At 39.0% G+C, this 21720-nt stretch overlaps 1 protein-coding gene across 4 annotated transcripts in view; it reads right to left on the bottom strand.

The window, feature by feature from the left end:
• Nucleotides 1–1371, bottom strand: part of EPHA7 (EPH receptor A7) — a 163204-nt gene extending 161833 nt beyond the window's left edge. For all 4 annotated transcript variants that reach the window (XM_061207598.1, XM_061207599.1, XM_061207600.1 and 1 more), the window contains exon 1: nucleotides 1070–1371. In XM_061207598.1, coding sequence (XP_061063581.1) covers nucleotides 1070–1166 — 97 coding nt within the window. In that variant the 5' untranslated portion in view covers nucleotides 1167–1371. The remainder of the gene's footprint in view (nucleotides 1–1069) is intronic.
• Between the last annotated feature and the right edge of the window lie 20349 nt (nucleotides 1372–21720).

Genomic DNA, 21720 nt, shown 5'->3' with positions numbered 1-21720 from the left:
ATTGTGACACTGCTCAGAAGCAAGACGTTTCCATTGACAGGATTTATTTTTCCCCAGCTCCAACTACAGGCACCGAAAGGTATTTTACTTTCTGTCAATGGTTCAGAGGAGAAGGGGGGGGGGGGGGGGATAGCCATATACAGGCGTATCTGGCTGCCCAAATGAATCCTGGCTCTTGTCAACCAGAGCTAGCCCTCGGGGTCCAGGTCTTTTTCAAGGTTAGACCACTCGTACTCCTTAACTGCCGGACTGTGGGGCAGAGGTTTGGGGGCCTCTGGTCGCCCGGGAGGCATCTCGTAATCAGTTGCACTGCCCCAGCCCGTCCCCTGCCTCCCTGGCCCGGCCGAGCCCGCTGGGCTGCCGCTGTCCCTGCGGCCGCCGGGACCCGCGCGGCGCGCGCTGAATGGAGATGTCTCCGGCCCGCGGGGCGCGGAGCGCGCGCCGCCCGCTGCTTCACCTCCGCCGCGTTATTGTTCCGTGCAGGCGGCCGAGCGCCAGCCGCAGGCCCGCGCCGGCTCCTCGGACGCAGTGAGCACTTCATTAGTAACCCGAGCGTTCGGAGTTCACCCAAGTCACGGCGCCTCTAGAAAGGCTCCGGACTCTAGCCGCTCGCCGGCAGGCTGGTCAGGATACTAGAGGCTGCACTCCCCAGTCTCCGACCAACTCCGGCCGCAGCTTACTCCCAGGGAGACGAACGGCGAGAGGAGGAAGAGGAGAGGGCTAGAGGAAGAGATCTGACCCGCCCGGGGTCCCGGAGAATGAGCTTGCCGGCCGTTCCCACACCTTCGCCCCCCGCCCTCCGTTGCTGCTCACGCCCTCTGTACAGTCTGCGCCAGAAATCCCGTTCCCGTCGGGCGAACGGCCCCGGGCGCGGGGCTGCAAGCGTCTCGGAGCAGCCCGCTTGCCACCCGCCCGCCAGGAGCGGCCCGAACGTTGAGGGGGCGGGGAGCCGGCGGGGGAGGGTCGCCCGGCGCCGGAGGCGCGGCCGGCAACCCCGCGGACCAGCCGGCTCTTGCAGGTAGACAGCTACATAAATGTCAGAACAAACTTTGCTTTCCCATCACCTTACCTTCCTTTGCAGCCTGCGCTTCCCCGGTGTGTGCAAAGCGGAGCAGCCAGATGTAGCATAAAATAATCCATGAAGGGTGCCGAGTTTGAAAAACCATGGTGCATGAACAGGTTTTATCTTAGGTTTCAGTTGAGTCGCAGCTTTTTAAATGCTGTTTGCTCCGGAGTATGTGGGGCTTTTTTAAAAAACAAAAATTATTGCGCTCCACGCATCGATTCCCCTTCTCGATCTACGGCCGGCTGCTCCACGTTTAGCTTTTAAAAAAAATTTTCTCCTCCTTTGGTCCGCACAGTGTTTGCTGCCTGCAAGTCTCCGACTGCAGACCGGCCGCTTGCTCCACACTCCAATAATATCAATTAGGGGGGAGGGGGGCGGGGCTCCGAGCCGAGAGCCTCCGCCACTCGGGCTGAGTGGCAGGCGCAGCCGGCCTCCCAGGCGGCGATTCCCAGGGCTTGGGGGCGGGTCCCGGCGAAACGGCCGCCCCGGCCTTGGGGGCGGGGTTCGGGGCGTGGGCCAATCGGCGGCCAGCGGAGTCAGGTTGCGGGTCCAGGATTCCCTCCAGGTTTTGAGCTCCAGGCTGGCGCTGGATGCTCCGAGAAGGAGGACGTGGAGGGCAAGCGAGGTGCGTGCTGCTGTGGGAGCTTTGCTTTTAGCAACCGCAGCTTTCGTGGAGCAGAATCAATCCTAAAATAACGCTCCCAATTTACAGTCGTGTTTATAGCGGTGCTCCTCGCGATCGTTAGAAACCAGAGGGATTGCAAGCCATCTCTCAGCTACCAAGCACGGAGCCGGGACAGTGAAATGAGCTGTGCCTTTAAGTAAAGTGCCTTTTACTTTTTTTTGTTGTTGTCACAACCTCCGCGGGTCGGGTAACTTTGTTCTTTTTCTTTCTTGAAGGGTTACTACTTCTCTTTTTCTGTTACTCCAAAGGCAGTTAGCTCTAGGCACCACCCAGCACAATCCCTGGAAGAATAAAAGTAACCAAATGTATTATGTTCAAACAATGTTTCCAAGAGTTTGAAACAAGCTCTGGCAAAAGAACCAGAGGAAAAGGGAGTGGAGAAAGGAAGTCTTTTGTTTTATGTACCCTCTCACTCCCGCCCTATCATTTAACGATAGTTGGTTGGACGAAGTAGCACATTAAGAGAAACTTCTGAAGGTTCCGTATCGTTTTTCCTACATGTTTATCATTTTCTGAGATTTTCCTGGAATTGCCACACTTTGATCGTTTTCCATTTCGCTGCATAAATTACATTTAATTTTAAAGAATGCTACCATGCATTAAGTTAATTAAAATTAAATTAAAATCAAGACCTCTTTCGCAAATATTGAGTACTTTTCAATAATTATTCAATAATTATCTTTCAAAGGCAAACTAAGAATAAAAAGTGTTACTAATATCGACAGTTGATTTCGTCTAACTAAAATATTGAGGACGACTGCCTACAGGAATCCCTTTATCGTTAGGCAGTTTCTGACACTTTGCAATTCAAGATGTGGGTAGTACAATACGAGGAAGAACTTAAAAACCTTAATTGCCAAATCATCAGATTCAGAGGTCAAGCAGAGTAACTTGATCCCATGTCAAAGACGAGCTTTATTTTCTTCCTGTCCTATATTTCTAACCTTAAAAAAAAAAAAAATCTGTCATTCACGATTTGCCTCTATTTATGAGAGACAAAAAGTTTGACTTTGCCTAAGACTCCAAACTTTTCCTAACTTTTCTATCTGGAAATGTAAATTGAGCTGTTTCTGGTATTTATAGCAAAGAGATGACAGATCCCCAGATTTTAAAATTTTATCTTATGGAAAATTGTCTCTTGTAGTTTTTACTTGCCTAATGCAATTACGAAGAAGAGAGAAATGAGATTTCCTTCCCCTCTAACCTCTCTTTGGGTCTGTAGTTTATTTCTTAAATGTTACTTGTTCCTAGCCATTACCTCTATTAAATATTTTAGAAATTATATCTAAAAGCATCTTAAGTGCCCTTTAGAGGATTCATAGAAAACGTAAACTGCTTAATAGATTAACCTTGAAAATAGACAAAAAGATGTAGAGTGCACTTGTTACAGAGATCAAGCAGTATTGACACAAACAGATGCTTTAAGGAGTAAAAATTGTAAGGTGAAACATTAGAATTAAAAATATAGATCCCCACTCATAGGCAATAAAACTGTTAATCTCACATACTCACAGATATTAAACCACTTCTAGTAGTTAAAATAATTCTCCAGGATTTCAACACTTTCCCCAGGGTCTCATCCCCACTTCTTAGAATGACACCAAGGTAGCCTTTAAAGTTTAAAATATTCCTTTCATCTATTCAATGACTAATACTCAGTGATGTGAATACAAATACCTTTCCATTAAACCAGGAAACTAAAGAAGTAACATCCTTCACTCTGATGAGTGTAGGTGGTATAAGGAGTCCCCTTACTGTGTCCCCTCTCTCTATCAGACATAGGGGCATGTTCAGCTTCGCTTTTATTTTTAGAGACAAGAGGCTTCACATTAAATGCACATGTGCCAGACTGCTGACAGTTTTTCCTGCAGAGTTACACAGTGATACTCATTTTTAGGTTTACCAACCTTTTCTTCTTTCTTTTGTATCTAGGTATAGTGATGAAGAAGTCATGGAATTTAAATAAAAAGTGAATGACCTAGTCAAGAAAAGAATGTTTATTATACTGTATTATATAGTATATAGTTTAATATATAAATAGAATATATAAATTGGCATTAGACCGTATTTGACTAACAACAAAGCCTGTAAACCTCTTTGCACATGAAGCCACTGAAATGAAAAATAATCAGTTCACAAAACTTTCATATTTTAAAATAACTTTTAATAGGTAATTTCTTTATATCATTTTTAAAATGGTTTATTTTAGCTTCTTATCTATGATTTGTGCATATTATCTCTAACGCAAATTTTAGAAAAGTAAATGTATGTGTGTATATAAAATGAATTAGAAATCATTTTCCTGAACAATACCAAATGGTGTATATATAACCAACATGTGTGAGCCAAAGCAGAAATTTTAAAAACTGTTTTTTCATTTTTATGTATTCATTGTGAAATGCAGTTGATATAATACCCAACTTATATTTAGGTAATTTTAAATAAATGGAAAAAAAGAGACCAAAACTTTAATATTACCATTTATAGACCCTCTTTTGAAACATCTATCATAATTGTATAGCAGAAAGATGAAAAATGCCTATTTTCAGATGCAAAGAAGACATGCCCAATATTTATACACCATGTTATTTTTATCTATCTAATTACTAATAATCACACATAACTGTACATATATGAAAATAAATGTACAAATTCAAGACACACATTCCAAATGAGGGTATAGCTGTTATCTTCATTTAACTTGCTTCAACACTAATATTTACCTCACTGTTTATCTCTGGGGGATATTTTCTGATTTTAAGAGAGAAATAGTCACTTAGGAGTAAATTCTAATGACTTCAGGGAATTACCTCCATAAATTTTCAAGTAAAAGCCTTTGTATGTGTGTGGTAAACAGGCCTTTAGAGGGTAAAGGAAGAACCTGAGACTTCAGTATGTTACAAATCCAAGGCTGCCAAACTAAGTAGTTAACAACGACAACAAACTCAAAGGGCTGTCTCTGAAACTACTACTTTTACACTTACTATCTAAATACATTCACAGGTGGTAAATGTGAAAATGCAAGTTCATCACAGAAAAGGGGGTAATTTAAACTGAATTAGAAAAGGTACCATACAGAAGAAACTGATTATAAACAGAAAAGAAACATTATGTCTCAGTTAATAGATATTACAGAAAATTAGGTTTTCTATTTGTGATTTCAGTCAAAATGTAAATAGTCTTTCCACTGTGCAGGAAAATCACTTACATATTTACATTAGAATGATTTATGTAGTGTATATAAAATATGTACTTGCAGTCCAATGTAAAAAAAGTACATAAACTAAGCTCATAAAAAACATAGTAATAATTTTACTTATTCTTCAAAATTTCAGATTTATTTAGCAGTATAGGAAGTCAGAGTTCAGAAATCAAATCATAAGTCAAGACTATATTCTGTGCCTTTGTAAAAGTTCATTCACTTTTGTATGGTCAGATAAATTGGTGACGCTTAGAAAATTAAAATTATAATTCTTTAACTGCAATTACTGAGTTAATTCAAGAGAGCTTAACAAATAAAAATACAATTTATATCAAAATTATGAGTCCAATTGAATATTGCTAAGGTGTCACTCTGAAATTTTCTGATCGCTTAAAATATTCAAAGGTGTTAAATCAAATAACTTTTATTATTTGACTATTATTAAGAGAACTACTAAACATAGCAGAGAAGTGTGACACATTATACTCAAAATCACTTAACACATGTCCAATTGTGCTTAAGAATTTTTTTTTTTTTTTCAAATTTGATTTTGCCTGGGGAGGCTCTTCTTTTCCACTACTTATACTTCATTTTTCTATAAATCACCAGCACTGATAGGAAGAACTAGTTTAAATTATGCAAATTACTTCTACATGCTTTCACGGTTTCTCATCTTGCAATTTTTTAGCTCTTCAAACCCAGTGGATTTTCAGGTGTCAAGGAGATCTGTGATAATTCAGTGACCACCAGGGGGCATCAGGACCTCTGGGTGTCCTAGCCAACCAAGTCCACACTGAATAAAAATGAGGTAATTATGAAATTATCTACATATATAATTATATGTATATATATATTTGTATATAACTTTATATATAATAATTGGTACCTATTTGTTCCTTTGACACTTTTAAGTTTCTTATACTCTGTACCTATGCCAGCTTACTTAAAGGCCTTTGTAAAGATCTGTGAGATGTTCTATAACCTATTTCAATCTATTCAGGCCATATTTAACTGAAGAGGCTCTGAAGGCACCTTAGAAGGTGAATTACATTGCAGAAAAGCTCTCTTCAATTCTTTTAAACCAAACATCTGAGCAACTCTCAGTCTCCAGGTAAACCTCAGATATTCTCTTCCTTCCTTTCCACCCACTTTACTCCCAAAGTCTTTTACCCTGGAAACAGGGCCAGGCTGGGATTGAGTATTCCCTTGGACTTGACAGTTCTGAGTTTTTAAGGATCCTGTGATGTTCCTAGGACTCTCTAGCTTGAGGAACATTTTATAGACCTCTTCTCTCCCTGGTCTTCTGCCATGGTTAATACTAAAAATGAAATTCTGTCAAAATTTGCCTGGCTATTCTCAAGGAGCTCTAAGGAAAGTCTCAACAATAGTAATTTTATGCATCAAAGTAATTTAGAAATAGTGTTTCTATGTTATGGGGAAAAGAATTCATGAATAGTGTGCCCTAGCTGTAAAATATAAAGCTGTGGGTACTTTCTCCACTGACTAAGGGTGGAATTCTGCACACTGCCAAAGGCAGTGCCTTATACTACCCCTTAACTTGTCCCACAGTGTGTTCTCTGTGGGGAAAGTTGGCACATTTGTATGAGACAAGGACCTTCCTGGCAGGAAAGGTATCTTAAGTCCCTAACACAATCCCATTTGAATTTCAACAATATTAGAAGCTCTAAAATATTAGAATGGCTCTGAGAAGTAAATAAGCCTAAGTACCTCAGAGAAGTACTTATTGTGAGGGAATGAAAATTCTGGGCTTAAAATTTGCTGGGTGAACACATATGCCTGAGGCTCAGAAGCCCGCTGAACCCAGCAACGCAGGTATGGTGTTTGTACTAATTATCTAAGTGTGAACTAAAAGAGCTACACCGTTATAGCTCAAATGTTGAGTGACACTACAGAACAAGGTTTCACTGTAGCAATTCTGTGTAAAGCGAGGTTTCAAATGTTATACAATATGGCAGTAAGGAAAATGAAGTCACTAGTGGACTGAACATATGAATCATTGGGAAGAAATCTGATCCATTTGGACTGATTGTACTTCTAGGAGTTCTTAGACAATTATGGAGAAAAGAAAACCTCAAGAAGGAGGTGCTAGATTTCCCCTTAAGCTGAACTAGTCAAATTAAAAGAGACAAGTGACTATGCTTCTCCTCAATGATGTGGATCAAATAGATTACAGGTTCACAATCTAAATAGCATAATATTTCAGAAAAAGAATACTGATAGAAACCTTGATTAAAAATAGTATTTTCGAGTATTATTAAATATTTAGAAAGGCACTGGGGGCATATTCAGATGAATAAAGGCATAGCCCAATATTCAGAAGACCTAGCATCATCAGGATTCCTTTGTAACTCATGTTTCCTTTTAGAAACAGAGAAATCATATGTTCAGAGAAATAGGTAACTAGCCAGTTTTACTCAGTGTTGATTTCGGCCACTTCAACAATGATGATGTCTTCATAGTCACACTTTTGACCATATATTGCAAGATGATTCAATGCACAATATGGATTTTATCATCTGGCTTGTCCAAGGGTGTTTTCTTTTCCCCTCTCTGCTCTTAGATCAGATAAAAAAAAATTTCATGAAAATTTATACTCCATCTCAGATTCTGTGAGGTTATTATTATCATTGTTTGGTTTTACAGATGCATTGCTTTAGCTAAAGCTACAAAGTTAACCTGGCACATTCTCTAGTTGATTTTAGATTGATGAAATGACTGAGGTCTATCTCAGTTTAATTAAGTATTTTAATATCTGATAGTCACTCTCTCGGCAGTCTTTTATCCAGCAAGCTCTGGTGGTAAAGTGTGTGAAACTAAAGAAGTGAAAAACATGACAGAAATTTGCCTCATTTAAGGATAGATGATAACCATAAAAGGCAAAACCTACTTTATCTACCTCACAAGTACAGGGAAAGGAAATTTATCCTGCATTCCAATAAAGAAGGACAAGACCCCTTATTAGAGTTCTTTCAGATCTCAACTTGGATTTAATGTTTCTATACAATCACGTCTCTGTCTTCATTTTAACAATTTATCATATATTTACATATATCTTTGAGTTAAACTTTTGAGGGAACAACTACCTTCCAAGTTTGAACAAAGGTATACTATAATAACATGCATGTCCTCAGATACTTTAGGGAAACTGTCCAGTAGATCATCACATTTTAAATGGTAGTTATGTACATTTTAGAGAATAACAGCTGTGATTCAATCGGTTATACTTGTTCCTAAGGCTACACAACAGGATGGTGAAGGATACTGAATGAAAAGGAAAAAAAAATAAAAAGCAGTGATAAGCTTAGGATCAATGTTAGAGTTCTCTGTATTCAAATATCTCAAAATACAATAAATATGTTTTTAAAAATTGCTCTATATTTACCCCTTTAATGTCTCATTGTATTTGCCCTCTTTTTATTTTCCATCTCTTTACCTCTCTACAACATTCTGGTTCACTAATTCTCTCCTCAACTTTGGTTAATCTGCTATCTAATCCATTCAATAGAATTCTAATTTCCATAAATCTTTTTTTAGTTTTAGAAATTGTTTTTACATTGTTCTGTTTTTCTAATTTTCCTGTTATTTTTTCATAGTATCTTATTCACTTAGGGTTACAATATGATCTTTTAGGTCTTTAACCAATTTACAGGAATTTCTTTTTTAGTTTTATCAAATTCTTCTATTTCATGAAGGTCTTGAGGTTCTAATCCACCTATTTGTAGTATCTGCAGACTCTTGTTCATTGTGAGATCAGGGCATGTTTTGATGATAGTGGATACTTGCTGGCTTTGGGGTTTTGACATATATATATATATATATATATATATATATATATATACGCTTTTTTGGTCATGTTAAGGACATTTCTACCTATTGTCATTTTAAGTGTTGTTTTGATTTTTAATCAGGAAAGGCTATTGAATTTCTCAAATGCATTTTCAGGCCCTATGGAGATGGACATATAGTGTTCTCCTTAGATATCATTTCCTTAATGTTCCTCCTGACTCAAAACTTCACTTATCACCCCAGTTAAAACAAAATGTCTCCCATTCCCCACCTCCACCCCTTCGTCTATTTTACTTATATCCATAGCACTTATAATCAGACACTGGCTGCCTGAATCCCAGGCTGTCTTATTCCGTTTGGGCTGCTATAACAAGTACCGTAGACTGAGTGGCATATAAGCAACAGAACTTTATTTCTCACAGTTTTAGATGCTGGGAAGTCCGAGATCAAGGAGCATGCAGATTCGGTGTCTGGTGAAGGCCCACTTTCTGGTTCATAGATGGCCATCTTTTCTCTGTGTTCTCACATGTCAGAAGGGGCAAGGGGGCTCTCTCAGGCCTCTTTTACAAGGGCACTCATCTCATTCATAAGGGCTCTGCCTTCGTGACCTAATCACCTCCCAAAGGCCCCACCTCCTCATATCATCACCTTAGATGTTATGATTGCAAGATATGAATTTAGGGGGACATAAATATTCTCTCCCTAGCAGAGACCTAGTAATTATTCCCCTCAGGGGAGTCTCTTCCTCAACCAGAGCCCAGCCAACAAAGCCTCCTCAATGAGTAGAATGTTTTCTAGTCAACCTTCTATTAGGGGCACAATCCACCAGCAGACCTGGCTGTGTGTGTGTGTGTGTGTGTGTGTGTGTGTGTATGTGTGTGTGTGTCTCCATCCCTGATCCCTGCCTTCTCTCCCATCAAAAGGCAGTGAAACTCATTCACTCACCTGGCTCCATGGGCCAATAGCAGGACCCCGACCCTGGCAGCTGAAACCTTGGATCACAACCTGCACCTGGGTTTCCCTTCCCTCTTCACTCCCCAGGCCTTTCCCTTCCTCTCTTCTGAGCTTGGCCAGGCCATCTCATGCCTGGGTGTTTGTAGCACAAGGGTGTTTGGACTGTCTACTCGACATCCTGCCTGGACCAGGAGCTGTCACGTGCCTAGCAGTTGTAGTCTCCCTTGTTAACAATGAGAACATACCTAGGCCTTGAGCAAAAAATCATCTTGGGGTTTTTTTTAATGTAGCTTTTTTTTTTTTTTTAAATGCTTTCTGTACATAACAAATAATTTTGGTTCTCCATTGTTTTCTTTTAAAGTATCCTTTTAAAAATAAATTAAGATTAAGAATTCTGGGAAGATGGCAGTGGTCGTGGAAGTAGAATTTGTGTCTTGCACAATTCCCACATAACACAGAGCAATTAAGATATTAAAACCAAAATCCACGTACAATATTTACAACAAGAGTAGAGGACAAGTTATCCCCATGTTACCCCAAAATACAAAGAGTGGACAACAGCCATGAGAGCTGCCCAATATCACAAGTGTGGGGAAAGTAGAAGGAAGCAACAGTGTAACTGGATGCCCGAGGGCCCTGCGCACACTCAGTACAGCAACAGAGTGAGCCCGCCCCGCCCCGCCCCGCCCCGCCCCGCCCCCCTTAGCAGGAGAGCCCCACGCATGCGCTGGTGGAGGTGCCAAATGAGGACCTGACGCAGAGCTGAGAGTCGCAGCGGTGGAGGAGCCGGAGCGGTGGGGGAGCTGGGCGAGCATCTGCAGTTGAGACGCGAAGTCTAAAGTAAGGCCTGAAAGTCTTTGAATTCTCACACTGGGCTGCCAGGGCTCCATTGGGACTAAACCCCACAATGGACATCAACTCTAAGGAGTGGAGTCAAAATTAAGTAGGATGGGAACAGTAAAGACAAAAGCCAGAGAAGCTCCAGCTGAGGGCTAGAACCAGGAGAGGCAAAACAAAAAAAAGAAAAAAACAGAAAACAAGCACAGGTCTCTGGCACAAAATTTAAGGGGCACCAAACAACTCAGAAATAAAGATAAATGAGATTTTAATGCAATAATTTTTTAAAAAGCAAATTTAATGCCAAAAATCCTTGATGAGAAAAATATCGAACTTTTAAAGATAGACTCATTAACAGTCTGATGCTGAGCCACACTGGAGCCTAGAGGCAAAAGGAAAAATCGGTAATACGGATCCTGTCTTTATTACAGTGTTTTCAGGAGAGTGTTCCAGGAGCCCTCCTTGAGGACTCTACTAAAGAACCCGCTTCAGAAATCAAAATAACTAAAGAGGCATTGCAGTAAGGATTAGTGTGAAGATTAAATGAGGGTTAAAAAGAGGAGAGTATAGTAGGTAATTGATACGAATTCGGGTCCTTGGACTCGAATCATTTGGAGTCTGATGAGGATTTCAGGCAAGGCTTTATTGGGACTGGTGTAGCACGAGGGAGTGAAAACAAGAAACAGGTGCCCTTGCTCGCTCTTGAAGGAGAGCAGGCTGTTTCCTTAAATGGCTTGAAGGTGTGAGTGGGTCGGTGGGTCGGGCTGGAGGGGTGCCTTAGGTGGTCTGCCCACCCCCTTGGTGGTGCTGTCTGCAGGGGTCATGCACAGTGCCCTCCTTTGCTCCTAGCACCTCAGAAGTGGCAGTTGGTCTGTGGCCTTTTTGTATCTTAGTGTTTGTAATTGCCCGGCCTTGGGTGCAGCTATTTTTAGTCCCTTTTAGTTCCTTTATATTCTGTTGTTCAAGGAGACCTTTGTCCAGGTGCAAGCACTCAGGTAAAGGGCCCCAGGTCCCAGCCTATCTCATAATGGCTTTACGTTCTGAGAATGTAGGTATGATACAAACAAAAAATTGGGACGGGGGAGGAGAGAATTGAAATATGGTGCGAAGTTTTAACTGTTTTCAGAAGCTACAACTAGTTTTGATATTATATTTTTCCTAGCATATCATAGTTTATGATTTTGAGGTAGAGTTAACATAAAACATTATGTTAGTTTCAGATGTACAACATGATTCAATATTTCTATATATTGTAAAATATCATCACACAAAAAATTTTAGTATGTGACAGAAATACACATAATTAACGTAATTAACAGATGGAACTTTTTAAATGAGATAGGTGCTTTGATAGATGTATTCAGAGCAATAAGTCAGAATGGGGAGAACATCCTAGCAGTAACTGGTGTTTCAGATTGGTCTTGGGTTGCAAGGAATAGCTGGCCACATGAAGGTGATGGGATGGAAATTTCAGAGAGCAGAGATAATATGTAAAGGGCATAGCAGGGTACATATATGTTATATTTTACTGGAAAAACAGAAACTCCCTAGACATTTTAAACTGAAGAAATTTCATTTGAATGATCTTGAAAGTAGATCTTATGAGGCCTAACAACAGCCTCAGGTGTGAGTTAGGAAGCAAAGCCTCTGAGTAGAGCCTTGAGATGATTGTAGTCTAGATGGGCACCTTGATTGCTGCCTGTGGAAGACGCTGGCCCAAAGGATCCACCTGGGTTACATGAGATTCCTGACCCAGAGAAACTGGGATAATAAATGTTGGTTGTTATGTTAAGCTGCTGACTTCGGGGCTAATTTGTTATGCAGTTGTACAAAACTAATACAAGAACTTTCACAAATTTTTGTGGGCATCTGATTTCCAAATTAAGTTTCTTCAGTTTAAAGTGGCCAGTTTATGTTTCCTCATACATCTATCAGAGCACTGAGGTATGAGGGGTTCAATCGCTCCATATACTTAATATTTTTCCTATTTTTTATTTTTGCCATTCTGTGATATCATATTGTGGTTTTAGTATTTATCTGATGACTAATGAACTTGAATACATCTTTGTATGTTTACTGGCCATTTGAATATCATCATTTGTTAAGCGTCTGTTAAATATTCTCGTCCTTTTTGTCTGAGTTGTCTTTCTGTTATAGATTATAGGAGTTCATATATCTAGATACGCATCCTTTGTCAGGTATACATGTCTTGTCACACTTTGTGGCTTGCCTTTTTACTCTGTTAATGAAATCTTTTGATAAAAAGTTCTTGATTTTAGTATGGTGCATTTTATCATGATTTTCTTCTGAGGTTAGTAATATTACTATTCTGTTCAAGAATTCTTTGCCGAATTCAAGGCCACAGAGATATCTCCTTACGTTTTCCTCTACAGTCTGTATTGTTTTCCCTTTCATATTGGGATCTGTAATCCATCTAGAATTGGTTTTTGTTTTTGGTGGCAGGTAGAGGTCAAGATGCATTTTTTTCCCATGGAGTGTACAATAGGCCTAGCATCATTTCTTGGAAAGACCTACTTTTCTGCATTGTAGTACAATAGAGCTTTGATCGTAATCTGGTGGATGACTATATGTGTGAAAGATTCTACTAAGTTTTTGTGAAATTCTATTGTCAAAGAAACCATGTTAGTCAGAAATCTGAATAAATATTTACATATTTATTTCTGAGTAGGGGGGAAATGTGCTATTTAAAGTTCTGTGCCATCCCATGGCTTCACAAAGATCTCATTTTTGTTGACAGGACTTCAAAAACCTTTCTCTATACTTTGAGACAGTATCTAGTTGTTGCCCATTCGAAGTTTACCCTGATCTTTGGAAAATAGATTGCTTACTTAAGACAAGCCCACAGATGTTTCATCTGCCTTAATTCTTCCTGTTTCACTGGACAGGAAGTAGCATGCAGTGCCGCAAGTGATGTTATTAATTATGGCAAGAATAAAGAAGCTTTTAAAGGCATGTCCATCCGTTTTTTTCTGAGAGAGAGAAAAGGACCTGGAGCCATGCATTCCTGCTGCTTCCTGTTCTTCCCCTTCCTGCTTTATCCCCCCTGGGACATAACACAGGCTGAGAGTGATTATAAATAAAGTGATTATAGGAACTTAGAACTTCAGGTATAAAGTACAGCATTTAAGTTTAAAATATATCACCTGCCCCCTAGCATTTGGATGATTCTGTTAACCTGGGCTCTCTACTTCCGGAATTGCTCGTACCCTCAGTTCATTCTCAACCATCCGCTAGAGTGATCCTTTTACAACGTGTGTCCGAACACATCACTCCTCCACTGGAAACTCTCTAGTGGCTCCCATCTCACTTGGGATGAGAGTCAAGCTCATTAACGACCCAAGCAATCTCAGCAGACTATGACCCCTGTGACTGCCACTCTCTTGCCTCTTTTCCCCTTTCTTACTTTTTTCCATCACACTGATTTCTTGCTCTTCTAACAGGCCAGGCAAGCTTCTGCATCAAGGCATTCAAATTCCCTTTGCCCGAAATGTTAATTCCTCTAGACATTTATATGTATGATTCCTTCACCTCCTTTAGGTTTACTCATGTCTCTTCTCACAAAGGTTTTCCTTGGACTTCTCTATCCCCATTTTTCTATTTCTACAGATCTTGTCACCACTCAATATATCATGTCTTTACTTACGTTATTTATTATCTTTCTTTCCAAACTCGAATGTAAGACCCCTGAAGGTGGGGAATATTTTCTTTCGATGGTGCCTTGAACAGTGCTTACACACATACTAGGTACTTGATAGTTGAATACGTGAATGAATAGTTTTCAGTTAGCTTCACCATGTGTTTTATAATCAGCTCTGTGAAGTTATTTCTAGAAAAATGTTCTACAAGGATATTTCTTGTAGTCTAGAGTTTCTGGAGGTGAGATTTTTGGCAGTGCCATTAATGATAATTCAAGTCTTTGAAAAGCATTAGAGTAGCTAATATATAAAATTCAAAAGAGGGAACAATATGTCAGAGGATGTTTATTCATTTTTAAAGAGAGCTATACATAATAAAATATAGCAGATAATTATTGGGGAAATAAACCAGAATTAAGCAGGATACGTTCTCATTATACATGCTTAGTTAATTAAAAAAAAATCATCTCTGAGATTAAGATGGATAGCTCACCCTCGCTCCAGTTTATCTACTTAGAAACAAAATGTGCTAACAAATGTCTAGATCTAAGGACATGAAAAAATGTTACTCTCTAAAACCCGTTTCTTAAAAGTAAACCACGTGAAAGTCCTAGAGCGGGGACTTTATATGATGCCTCGAAGTATCTTGAAAATATATGTAAATTGTCTGTGAATGTGTATTTTCTGGGAGAAGTTTCCCAAATCCAATTGTTGAAGGAATCCAAGTGGCAAAAATTCAGAACCCAGCTTTAGATCAGTGATTCTCATACCTGGCAACACATTAAAATCATCCAAGAAGCTTTCTAAAATGGTCGACCCCAGGTTTGCATTATTAGCAATTTGATTTATATAGATCAATCTGGGATGGGGTACTAGGTTTTTTTTTTTTTTTTTGAGCTCTTTGAGTGATTCTACTGTATACTTAGAGTTGAGAATAATTGCTGTAGAGCACTGCTGTTCAATAGACATATAAAGTAAGCCATATGTAACTTAAAATTTATAGTAGCCACACTAAAAATATTAAAAAGAAATAGGTGAGGGAAGATGTTGGTCAAAGAGTACAAATTTCCAGTTATAAGATCAATATGTTCTGGGGAGCTAATGTACAGGATGGTGACCATAGTTAACAATACTTTATCATATACTTGAAAGTTGTTAACAGAGTATATTTTAAATGGTCTCACCACACACACAAAAATTATAGTTTTATGAGGTGATGGATGTGTTAACTAACCTGATTGTGGTAATCATTTTGCAATATATATGTGTGTGTCAAATCACCATGTACACCTTAAACTTGTACAATGTTATTTGTCAATTTTACCTCAATAGAGCTGGAAATTTTTAAAAATAGTGAAATTCGTTTTAATAATACATTTTGTTTAAGCTAATACGTCAAAAATATTATTTCAACATGTAGCATTAGTCACATTTCAACTTGCTCAATAGCTCGTGTGACTAGTGGCTACCGTATTGGATAGTATACATCAAAATTAACTAGAAGTTTTGTTAAAACACAGCTTGCTCAGTTTCTGAGCTGGTAGGTCTAGGGTGGGGCCTGATAATGTGCATGACTAACAAATTTCCAGATGATTTTTTTGCTTCTCATTTTGGGATCACACCATGAAAAACACACTTTGGCACACTGGTTTTTAATGTTGGCTGTTCATTGGGATTACCTGGGAGGCTTTTAACATACTACTACCTGGCTTAATTAGAGATTCTGACTTAACTGGTTCGAGATGAAATCTGGGCTTGAGTTTTTAAAAAGATTCTCAGTTGATTTTTTTAACTTTTCATTTTTAAAGAATTATTGATTCACAGAATCAAAGTATACAAAGTGTACAGAGGGACTAAATACCATTCACCCAGTTTCTTTCAGTGTTAACATCTTTGCAAAACTATTGTACAATATTAAAACCATAAAATTGACAATGGTACAATCCACAGCATATTCAGATGTCACCAGTTTTATACTCACTTGTGTCTGTGTGTGTGTGTGTGTGTGTGTGTGTGTGTGTGTGGTTCTATGCAATTTTATCCTGTGTGTAGAGTCACGTAGCTACCACCATAATCCAGATACAGAATTGTTAACGTTATCACAAAGATATTACATGCTCCTCTTTTGTAGTTACACTCAACCCCTCTCCCCAGCATTCCTAACCCTTGGCAACCACTGATACCTTCTCCATCTCTATCATTTTGTTATTTCAGGAATGTTACACAAATGGAATCATACAGTACGTGAGCTTTTGAGATTGGCTGTTTTTAGTCAACATGATATCCATGAAGTTCATCCAAGTTTTTTGAGTATATCAATAGTTCATGGTTTTTGCTGATGTAGCATTTTATTATATGAATATACCACAGTTTATTTACCCATTCATCCATTGAAGGACATTTGGATTATTTCCAGATTTTGACCATTACAAATAAAGCTATGAACATTCATGTACAGGTTTTTATATGACAATAAGTTTCCATTTCTTTGTGATAAATGCCCAAGAGTACAACTATTGGATCATATGGTAAGCACAAGTTTAGTTTTGTGGGAAACTGAAACTGCTATACTCTTTTTCTGAGTGGCTGTACCGTTTTACATTCTGAACAGTAATTCATGAGTGATCTAATTTTTCTGCATCCTTGCCAGCATTTGGTGTTATCACAATTTTTTTTAAATTAGCCACTAATTTAGGTATGTAGTGATATCTCATTGTGGTTTTAATTTACGTTTCACTAATATCTAATGATATTGAATATTTTCCCATATGCTTATTTGCCATCTGGTGAAATCTTCTCTGGTGAAATGACTCTTCATATCTTTTGTCTATTTTCCAGTTATACTGTTTTGTTTTTGTACTGTTGAAGTTTGAATGTTTGTTATATATTCTAGATGCAAGACCTTTTATAGATATGTGGTTTACAAATATTATTTCTCAATCTGTAGCTTGTTTTTTCAATCTTTTCACAAGGTCTTCCACAAGGAAAAAGTTTTTAATTTTGGTGAGGTTCAAATTTTCATTTTTCTTCTTTTATGAATTGTGCTTTTGTTATCAAGTCTAAAATCTCTTTGCTTGTTCTGGAGACTTAAAACTTTTCTATATGTTTTTTTTTTCCCACCATTGTTTTAACTATGTGATTATGCTCTGCTCTTATTAGAGAATAAAAGATCTCATGAAGGGTCTATACCTAGTTATTTTCCCTAAAATATTCTCATTTGACCCCTTTACATTGATGATATATTTTCTTTTTAACATCTTTATTGGAGTATAATTGCTTTACAATGGTGTGTTAGTTTCTGCTGTATAACGAAGTGAATCAGCTATACATATACATATATCCCCATATCCCCTCCCGCTTGCATCTCCCTCCCACCCTCCCTATCCCACCCCTCTAGGTGGTCACAAAGCACCGAGCTGATCTCCCTGTGCTGTGCAGCTGCTTCCCACTTCCATATGTTTTTAACTAAAAGTTTAATAGTTTTATATTTAAGTCTGTGATTCTTCTGAGTAATGCTTTCTTATAAGGTATGAGGTTTAGGTAAAGGTTTATTTTGGGGGGGGGGGGTATGCTCCACTTGCTCCAGCACCATTTGTTGAAAACACTTCTGCAGCAAAGTTTAAAAATTGCTGACACTTTCCCAGTCAAGTTTAAAAACCATTGCAAACTTTGGCAGATTAATACCCTTGCATCTACCTCCCTCTTCTGGTGCATTCTACAAGTCATTAGGAAGTTCGTTTCAAGAGTCTCAGGTACCAGACTTACTAACACATTTGGAGTTTGGCTAATTTGAGTATTCTGAGTTGAGGTTCAGATTTATCAATACATTTCTTGACTTTCTTCTCCACCTCCCCTCTGTCCCTCGTCTCTTTCTTCCTCCTCATTGTTCTTTCATTCTTCTTATATTTCTCCTGTTCTTTCGCCTTCTTAGCAAGACTTGGTTGTAGAACCTGGGGATGTAGCAATTGCAAATTATACTTACCTCCATGGAACTTATACTCTGCATGAGGGAGACAAATAATGTGAACAACTAAAAATAATACAGGCTCAGAGAGTAATACGTGTTTTGAGACTAGTAAATGCTGGTATTATGATCAAGTTTATTAGAAGAGAAGACAAATTTAAATCAAGATGTAAGCAAAGTTCTTTTTCAGAAAGTGTTAATTTGAATACTGAATTAATGAGATGGAAGGAGGCAGTTGAGCTAAAATCTGGGGCAAGAGTGTTCCATGTTGAAGGAACAGTGATGCAAAGGCCTTGAATTGTCATTGAGATCCATCCTTTCTGAATCAGACATAGAAGGTCAGTGTGGCTCATGTTGGGCAGGATAGTTTGGTACTATTTTGGGGTTGGCCGGCAGAGGCCAGATCATATGGGTTCTTCTAGGCGCAGATGAGAAGTTTGCATTTTATTTTCATTCCATGGGGTCACATTGGTGGGTTCTAAACAGGGAAGTAATGTGATTCACATTTTAAAATGACCACATTGGCTAATATGTGGAAAAAGTCACATGTGGGGAAATCAAAGGGAAAGGAGCAAACTAGAGGATTCTTGGAGAACCCTCAGTGAGAGATGATAGTGATCGGGATGCGGGTGACAGCAGGGGAGATAAAGAGAAGAGCTCGAATTCCAACTACAGTTTGGAGTAGAGCTAACAGGACTTATAAATGTAGTAGATGTATGGAGTGAGCTCAGAGAGGAATCAAATATAACTTTTTTGATACGAGAAATTGTACGAGATGGGTAAAACTAGGGAAAAATAGATTTGGGAGGTGTTAAGTATCCAGTGTTTGTTTTATACTTGTTAATATCGAGATACTTACAGTACATCCAAGTTGAAATGCTGAGTAGTCAAATGGAGATACAAATCTGGAGATCAAGGGAAAGATCAGGTATAAACACACACATTTGTCATATAGTAATTAAAGCCTTAGAACTTGATGAAATCCCATCGGGAGAGAATATAGGTGTAGGAGAGGACATACAGGGATCCCAATATATAGGGGTTGTCAAGGAGTAGAAGAACCAGTGAGAAAGGAGGCATAAAGGAGAGTGTGATGTCCTAGAATACAGTAGGGCAATGTGTTTCAAGAAGTGGTCAGCTGTGCCAAATGCTGACAAGAGGTCAAGCAGAATGAAAGTTTGCATAAGACAGAGAAGTGCTCTGGGCTTTACACACAGGCATTTTATGCCGATAGAAATACGAGGCCAGAAATTTCTCCTTTCTCTTAGCCTAGCATCTGAAGGAAGAATAGAAGCAGAAGATGAGAAGTTGACTCCAGGATAAGTTTTGCAATACTGTGGCATCTGTAGGGTTGGGAGTGACAGCAGCGTAACTTGAATAGCTAAAAACATGGCTCATATAAGGAAGAGTGGGGATGGTTTTAGGACTAACTGGAACCAGGGAATCTATCACTCCTAAGGCTTTCTTTCTGCCTGTCTTTACCCCTCTTGTTTGTTGGATGGAACTTATTTCTGAGAGTGGCACATTCTCTGGAGGTTCTAGGATGTAGCTGGGAAGAGGGGGTTGCAGTGAGTTTGGAGTAGATGGGGGCTCTGTAGGAGTAGACGGAGATAATAACCAGGATAATATGGGTTACAATTAATTCAACAAAGGTATATTTTCAACTACAGTTCACTCTTTTGTTAACATGAATTTTTATTGGAGTATAGTTGCTTTACAATGTTATGTTAGCTTCTTGCTGTACAGCAAAGTAAATCAGTCATGTGTATACATATATCCACCGTTTTTTGGATTTCCTTCCCATTTAGGTCACCAAGAGCACTGAGTAGAGTTCCCTGTGCTATTCAGTAGGTTCTCATTAGTTATCTATTTTATACATAGTAGTGTGTATAGAAATAGAGACACAGATGTAGAGAACAAACTTATGGTTACTGAGCGGGGAAGGGGGTGGGTGGGATGAATTGGGAGATTGGGATTGACATATATAAACTACAGTTTACTCTTGAACAAAAGTTTGAACTGCATGGGTCCACTTATAGGCAGATTTTTTTTTCAATAAATAGGTACTACAGTACTACACGATCTGCAATTGGTTGAAACCAGGGATGCAGAACCACAAATAAAGAGGGATGACTGTAAAGTTATGCTCGGATTTTTGACCATAGGAAACGTCAGCACCCCTAATCCCTGTGTTGTTCAAGGGTCAACTGTCATTCCCCCCATCCATCCATAGAAAGGATTACTGGGGAGTTGACTGTATCCTCATCATGTACATAAAAATGTTCATATGTACTCTCAAACATTGTTTATGGCATATGAATATGTTTGTGCATGCACACACAATAGATGTCTTTTTTTTAACACCTTTATTAGAGTATAATTGCTTTACAACGGTGAGTTAGTTTCTGCTTTATAACAAAGTCAATCATCTATACATATACATATATCCCCATATCTCCTCCCTCTTGCGTCTCCCTCCCATCCTCCCTATCCCACCCCTCTAGGTGGTCACAAAGCACCGAGCTGATCTCCCTGTGCTATGTGGCTGCTTCCCACTAGCTACCTAGTTTACATTTGGTAGTGTATATATGTCCATGCCACTCTCTCACTTCGTTCCAGCTTACCCTTCCCTCTCCCCGTATCCTCAAGTCCATCCCCTATGTCTGCGTCTTTATTCCTGTCTGGCCCCTAGGTTCTTCAGAACCATTTTTTGTTTTTTAGATTCCATATATATGTGTTAGCATATGGTATTTGTTTTTCTCTTTCTGACTTACTTCACTCTGTATGACAGACTCTAAGTCCATCCACGTCACTACAAATAACTCAATTTTGTTTCTTTTTATGGCTGAGTAATATTCCATTGTACATATGTGCCACATCTTCTTTATCCATTCATCTGTCGATGGACACTTAGATTGCTTCCATGTCCTGGCTATTGTAAATAGAGCTGCAGTGAACATTGTGGTACGTGACTCTTTGAATTATGGTTTTCTCAGGGTATATGCCCAGTAGTGGGATTGTTGGGTCGTATGGTAGTTCTATTTTTAGTTTTTAAAGGAAACTCCATACTGTTCTCCATAGTGGGCTGTATCAATTTACATCCCCACCAACAGTGCAAGAGGGTTCCCTTTTCTCCATACCCTTTCCAGCATTTACTGTTTGTAGATTTTTTTGATCATGGCCATTCTGATTGGTGTGAGGTGATACCTCATTGTAGTTTTGATTTGCATTTCTCTAATGATTAGTGTTGTTGAGCATCCTTTCATGTGTCTGTTGGCAATCTGTATATCTTCTTTGGAGAGATGTCTATTTAGGTCTTCTGCCCATTTGGGGATAGGGTTGTTTGTTTTTTGATATTGAGCTGCATGAGCTGCTTGTAAATTTTGGAGATTAATCCTTTGTCAGTTGCTTCATTTGCAAATATTTTCTCCCATTCTGAGGGTTGTCTTTTTGTCTTGTTTATGGTTTCCTTTGCTGTGCAGAAGCTTTTAAGTTTCATTAGGTCCCATTTGTTTATTTTTGTTTTTATTTCCATTTCTCTAGGACCTG

This window comes from Eubalaena glacialis, chromosome 12 (assembly GCF_028564815.1).
Source record: "Eubalaena glacialis isolate mEubGla1 chromosome 12, mEubGla1.1.hap2.+ XY, whole genome shotgun sequence".
Lineage (NCBI taxonomy): Eukaryota > Metazoa > Chordata > Mammalia > Artiodactyla > Balaenidae > Eubalaena > Eubalaena glacialis.
This window is presented reverse-complemented; position numbering and strand designations above follow the sequence as displayed.